The following is a 6,247-nucleotide window of genomic DNA, read 5'->3' as shown; positions in this document are numbered from 1 at the left end:
TGCTGGAGTTTCCTTCATGACAGACGGAGTTTGTCTTCCAGAGACGATGGAGTTGTTGCCCTGATGAAACGAAATAATTGACATTTTATTAATAATTTATTGATTACAATTATCTATGATTACATAAGCTAAAGATTGATGTGAATTCTGGTTCCCAACAAACCAGAGGTCCAGAATCACTCCCACACTTTACARTCAGAACCGGTTCTGAAGAACCAGAGAAAGTTTCTCTGGTAGTAGAACTACAGCTGATAAACTGGGTCGTTCCTGAAGCTCTAAAGATCTAATTATATCTTTGGTTTTATTTTTGGGTCAGATTCTGGTCCGTTCTGGTTTAACTGCTCCCATGCCTCTGTCCTCCAGGTGTGTCCAGGTGATGGACGCTCGGCTCCAGAWGGAGGCGCTTCTGGCTCTGGTTCTGCAGCGGATCCACATGGAGGAGAGCAGCATGGCTGTGGAGCAAGGCAAGAACCACTCCTGGCGGTCCTTTTTCTGATGGACCGCCAGGTTCTTGTTCTGATGGATCTCGTGTCSCTGCAGAATGCCTGATCGTGGTGCAGAACCTGGAGGCGGTGAGGCGGAGCTGGCAGCAGGCGGAGGCAGAGCTGAAGCGCTTCAAGGAACTGCTGGTGAAGTCGGACGTGGCCAAAGCGGCTCTGGAGATCCAACTGAAACACGCCCGGAACCAGGTGGACGTGGAGATGAGGAAGCGGCACAAGGTGGAGGCCAAATGCCAGGACCTGGTGAGGGAAGCTGACTGGTTTCTGATCTCAGCGGCAGCCTGCAGGAGGCGCTAACGACTCCGACCGGTTGCAGGAGAGGCAGATGCAGCTCATGTGTGACATCCTGGTCCAAGATGGAAAGTTCAACACTTCTCTGAACGATGAGCAGAAAAACCTCCTAGCAAAGCTCAACCAGCAAGGAGCCAACGCCACGCTGCTCCACAGCACCAAGAGGTGAGGGGAGAGAAACGGGTTCAAGTGGTGGGACAGGAGGTAAAGCTACAGATGATGCTCCTGATTTTCCAAGSACAACTGCTTCAGAACCAGACCAGACCAGTCGCATCCAGAGCKGGTCTCTAGAACCGTCCAACCGGGTCGGCTGTTGTTGACCCATCTGATCGTCTCCCAGCAGGTTGTCTGTCATTGACGAGTCGTCCTTCCTGTCCCACTCCGACATCAGCTACGACCGCACTGAAGACTATGTGGTAGGACACACACACACACACACACACACACACACACACAAACAGGACGGTCCCACTGATCAGAGTACGTTTGTCTTCATATATCAGGACCTGGACACCTCGCTGATCAAACCTCTGAGGTCTCGAGCCCGAGAGCGGAGGGTGAGTCCTGATTGKCTTCGAACCCGAAAAGCTGATGATGATCTGTCCTCTTGATGTCCTCCTGTCTTCCATCCTCACCCTGTTGACCCGTCTCTGTCCTTGTCGGTCCGGTGGGTTCGTGAAGCGCTCCTCTATGCTGGTTGGAGGTCCAGTGGCGAAGCGGAGCAGAATTGGGAATGTGTCTGCAGAGATCCAGGAGAAGAGAACAATTGAGAAGGTGAGGAAAACCTGAAGATGGTKGGTTTTCTTCTTGAAGACCAGAACCTCAGACTGGAGTAGAAGTTCCTGACAGCTGGACCCAACAGAACTGATGATGGTTGTCCTCCTGATGAAGGTCCAGTTGATCATTGGAAYCAGCTGCTGAAGTAGACTGAGGTGCATCTCAGGAAAYTGATGGCTGTTCTGGTTCGGGTTAGGTGTGGCGGTCCGGGTCGGGTAGACTGTACTATTCCATTAATCCGCCCCACAGAATCACACATACTCCTCCGTGAACAAACACCTGGATGTCTGTCCCAGGCGGTCACTAAACATTTGTTGAATGTTTCCAGTAAATTCTTTGGTGGGTTGTTGGTTCGATTCCCCACTCCGCMTGTCACTCTCCACCGTCACRGGTGAGAGACTGAAGGTCGTGTGAAGCCTCAAATTTAACCTGTTTTCCCAGAACTGCAGTTGTCAAAATGGTTCTGGTGATGTTTCACACTGGACCTTATGGTTCTGGTTGTTGTAACTAATCCRAACACAAAGTGACCTGCAGTCATCAGACCAGCCGAGTCTGTAAGACACAACCCTTCAGTCCTGAGATCACAGCTTCTCTTTCTTTGGTCTAAAACGAACAAAGTTCAAAAAGCTTATTTTTTTGGAAAATGTCCCATGATGCTTCACTGCAGAAGACATGAGGCTCATGTGAACAAGCTAGCAGAACCCAGCAGGGACCTGTCGGTTCTGGCCACCAACCTTTTCTTCTGCTCAGGAAGTGGAAACCATCGTGAAGGTATCCGTGGCGACTCCAGATGCAGGCGGACAGAACCGCATGGCTCTGGGAATCAAACAGGTTTGTCCCGATGACCCGGCTCGATCCGCCTCCCAGGAGGGGGCCGTCTCCGTTCGGGCTGCAGGAGGAAGAGGTGAGTGGATCTTTTTTTCTATAGTTGGGTTACATCTTTAGATTCTGATGATCAGGAGAAGATCTTCATCAGGACTTTGACCTTTAACTTCTTACAGGTTCCACTGCTGCTTTACAGCTGAACTAACCGTCCAGAACCAGATCTGAATTGTCTGGTAGCATTCCTTAAGATGACATTTGTTGTGGATTTTGGACTTTAAGAATCAGAACATGGAATCTGGATCCACAGCAAGCCTGGATTACCTAAACCTATTGTCTGAACATGCTGCTCTGATTTAAACCTGGACCAGGTCCGGACCACCCTGAACTGGATTTGGTCTGGACTTCCGGGATCAGAGCAGAAAAGTCAAATACAAAATGTAATGCTTGAGAACAACCAGCAGAGGGCAGTCTGTCCACAGAAAGCTCCCAATATCAGTTGACAGAGATCAGTTAAGAGAATTGCATGTTTGGACCGTAGGGGACAGGATGGACTATCTTGGACATTGTGATCATATTTCTTTTAGAAACCATTGTTGTTAGAGTTCTGTTGGTTCCTCRTACATTTGTGGTTCTTATTTCTTGCAGAATCAAAACGCATGGAAAGTTCTGGTCCTCACAGTTGGATCTGTTCAGCTGGTCGCAGTTTAATCCTGACAGAGTTCTGATCCTGTTTTAGGCAGTCAGCTCAGACTGAGCGGACTGGTGTTCTGGATCAGAATTGGTGCTGGTTCATCTCCATTAATCATTTGAACTYGGGTCCACCCTGAAGCCCCTATTTTCTACTGAATTTTGTCAGAACCAATCAGAACCCTACTGCAGGTTTGGTATTGGTCAATTTGGTACCAGTTCAGTGCTGCATCCTGTCTGGATTTCAGTTCCATCAGACCTGTTGTAAGGCAGGGAAATGGACCRTGAGGTCCAACTGGTGATGAGAAGGTACTTCTGGTCTCTGATTGGTCTTTCCATCTTCTCCTCAGATCAAACGTCTTTGTGGAGCTCCAGCAATGAGAAATCAGTGGAGCTTAATGCTCCTGTGGAGGACAGAAACGTTCCGGTTCTCCACAAATCCTTGAGACACGAGTTTCTGTCTAAAACGGTACATAAGTCTTACTGGACCTGATCTGGGACCCYATGTCCAATGCAGGGGTCTCCAACTCCTCAAGAGCTGCTGCCCTGCTGCTTCTAGATGCRTTCCTGCCCAACACAACAGCATCAAATGCTTGGACTATACCTTCAGCATGCCTYAAGTCACAGGTGTCAAAGTCCAGTCCTCCTTTGTCCTGCAGTTTTTAGATGTGCTACAGGWACAAAACACTGGAATAAAATGGCTTAATTACCTCCTCCTTGTGTAGATCAGGTCTCCAGAGCCTTAATGACCTACTTAATCTATTCAGGTGGTGCAGCAGAGGCACATCTAAAAGTTGCAGGACAGTGACCCTTGAGGACTGGAGTTTGACACCCCTGCCTTAAGTTGATCCAGATGTGTTGGAGTAGGGATGCATCAGGACAGAAGCCTTGTGGAGTCTTGACCTTTAAGACCTCTGACGTGAAGTTCCTGAGTAACCTGAAGTSTCCTTCCAGGTGATCCGACCAGAGACCTGCATGCCATGTGGGAAGAGGATTCGCTTTGGGAAAATGGCTGTAAAATGCAGGACCTGTCGGCTTGTGGCTCATCCAGAGTGCAAACAGAATTTTCCACACAGCTGCTCGTCCTCCAGCGCAGTGGCAGGAGGTGGACCTCATAAGGTACCTCAGTTGGTTTAGCTCAATGTGACCCGTTGCATTCAGTTGCCTGCAGAATAAGCGACCGACAGGCTGGACTCCCTCTGGTCTGCTGGGTTTGTAGAGCTCACTGACCTCCAGGTTCCTGTGGGACTGAAGGTGAAATCAGGGACAGAAAACGGACTCTGGATTCCCTGCAGGGAGGAGGAGAACCTCGCTGAGCTCCAGGTGTTTCWCCAGGGTTTGTCCTGATTCTCTCTGAAACTTCAGACTTTGASTTTCAGAARACATTTCTCTGATTTACTGRATGATTTCAGTGATGCTRATGAGGTGAGGGGGTAGAGCAGTTGTCGTGGAAACGGTACAGAGCACCTGTCGAGGTTGGTCAGAAAAATAACCTGGAMCTTAGTTCCAGCTTCAGGTACCTTTGAGAAGAAGTTTGAACCCACTGAATGATGGTCAAACTAAGCTGCAGGGCACCAGTCCACCATCTGGACTTGATCTGACAGACATCAGAACACCAACAGAACCAACTGATGTGTATGTAGCTCTGATTTAAGTTSTGCTCTGTTTTAGGACTCTCTGGAAGCTTTTGCTCCGTTGACCCATCCCAGAGTTCCTCAGGTCATCGTGGATTGCGTGGCTGAGATTGAGAGGAGGGGTCTTCATGAGGTGAGCTCTTCGCTGTTGTTCCTTCTCTGATCTCTGCAGGAACCAAAAGGAAATTTTAAACCTAAAATACTGGACCGGGCTTTCAGATGAGGATGGTCCAAATCTGCCACAGAAGGGCTAGAAGATGTGACATTTTAAGGGTCAAGTTGTCCCCTCAGGGTGCAATTAGTGGACCTGCTGCTCAGTTTGGGTGTACTATTCTTGGACTTTAACAGCCCTGATCCACCAGAGAACTATCTACTTGTATCTTTCTACCCTGTTGTCTCATGTGTGTCTGACCTGTCCTCCTCAGAGAGGCCTGTATCGGGTCCCTGGGGGAGAGCGTCCAGTGAGAAATCTCAGAGATCGGATCCTTCAGGGGAAGCCTTCTCTGATGCTCAGTAAAGTTCAGGACATCCATGTAGTCTGTGGGGTCCTGAAGGACTTCCTGAGGAGGCTGAGGGAACCACTGGTCACTTTCAGGCTACACAGGTTCTTCATGGAGGCTTCAGGTAGAAGAATCGATTCTGAATTTGTTTCGTAACTGGCTCTAATCATCCACTGAAAAGTGTCTGTCTGTGTTTTAGAGCTGGATGAGGACAATGGTTCTGCTGTCCTGTACCGGGCCGTATCCGAGCTGCCAAAGGCCAATAGAGACACCCTGGCTTTCCTCATGATTCACCTCCATAAGTAAGAATCTTCAGTAGATCAGAGGTCTGCAGACAGAACCTGGACCTGCTATCATGTCTTCAGAACCAACCTGTTCTCCTTGAAATTCAGGGTGATGAGGAGTCCGCAGTGCCAGATGGACCAGAACAACTTGGCCAGAGTGTTTGGACCGACCATAGTGGGTCACAGCATTGCTGAGCCGTCTCCAACAACCATCATGAAAGACACTACCATTCAGCCAAAGGTCTGTTTARAAGATCCWCTGGTCTCGGTTCTGAGCTGGYTGTGGTCCCCTTGGTGAATCTGGATCAAATGATTGCTCACATCCCCAGGTCGTCTGCTGCCTGCTGTCCATTCCTGAAAGCTACTGGAGACAAGTCCTCACCGTGGGAATGGACCAGAACCCGTCTGCATCCTCCTCCAGTAAGCTCAGCCAAGATGAAGGGCTCAGTGGGACCCAAACACACAGATACAAATTCAGAACCTTTTCTCRGGTGGTGCACTGAATTTCTGATCCAATTGTTTTCAGGTCTATTGTTCCAGCCGTTGACGTCTCCAGAGCTGAGCAGCGTCTACAGAATGACCAGTCCAGGTTCTCTGCGAGAAAGAATGTTAAACCTGGGGAACAACTTCAGCACCACGTAAGACCAGAGCAGACCGGTCCCACTATTCGGTCTGCTTCAGATCCTCTGTGTCCCACCGTCTGTCCTGTGTGTCCCACCGTCTGTCCTCTGTGTCCCACCGTCTGTCCT

At 49.4% G+C, this 6,247-nt stretch overlaps 1 protein-coding gene across 4 annotated transcripts in view; it reads left to right on the top strand.

The window, feature by feature from the left end:
• LOC103460746 (rac GTPase-activating protein 1) overlaps positions 1 to 6,247 on the top strand; it is a 16,633-nt gene that overhangs the window by 9,119 nt on the left and 1,267 nt on the right. For 3 of the 4 annotated variants that reach the window (XM_008403049.2, XM_008403050.2, XM_008403047.2), the window contains exons 2-16: positions 364 to 464; positions 541 to 743; positions 817 to 956; positions 1,132 to 1,207; positions 1,295 to 1,348; positions 1,473 to 1,565; positions 2,319 to 2,472; positions 3,431 to 3,549; positions 4,035 to 4,199; positions 4,752 to 4,847; positions 5,140 to 5,338; positions 5,414 to 5,516; positions 5,607 to 5,739; positions 5,828 to 5,918; positions 6,025 to 6,136. In XM_008403049.2, coding sequence (XP_008401271.1) covers positions 364 to 464; positions 541 to 743; positions 817 to 956; positions 1,132 to 1,207; positions 1,295 to 1,348; positions 1,473 to 1,565; positions 2,319 to 2,472; positions 3,431 to 3,549; positions 4,035 to 4,199; positions 4,752 to 4,847; positions 5,140 to 5,338; positions 5,414 to 5,516; positions 5,607 to 5,739; positions 5,828 to 5,918; positions 6,025 to 6,136 — 1,839 coding nt within the window. The remainder of the gene's footprint in view (positions 1 to 363; positions 465 to 540; positions 744 to 816; positions 957 to 1,131; positions 1,208 to 1,294; positions 1,349 to 1,472; positions 1,566 to 2,318; positions 2,473 to 3,430; positions 3,550 to 4,034; positions 4,200 to 4,751; positions 4,848 to 5,139; positions 5,339 to 5,413; positions 5,517 to 5,606; positions 5,740 to 5,827; positions 5,919 to 6,024; positions 6,137 to 6,247) is intronic. The other variant, XM_008403048.2, reaches the window with a different exon arrangement.

This window comes from Poecilia reticulata, unplaced genomic scaffold (assembly GCF_000633615.1).
Source record: "Poecilia reticulata strain Guanapo unplaced genomic scaffold, Guppy_female_1.0+MT scaffold_282, whole genome shotgun sequence".
In the NCBI taxonomy this organism is placed as follows: Eukaryota; Metazoa; Chordata; class Actinopteri; order Cyprinodontiformes; family Poeciliidae; genus Poecilia; species Poecilia reticulata.
Note: the sequence above shows the minus strand (reverse complement) of the source record. Positions and strands in the feature narration are given on the sequence as shown.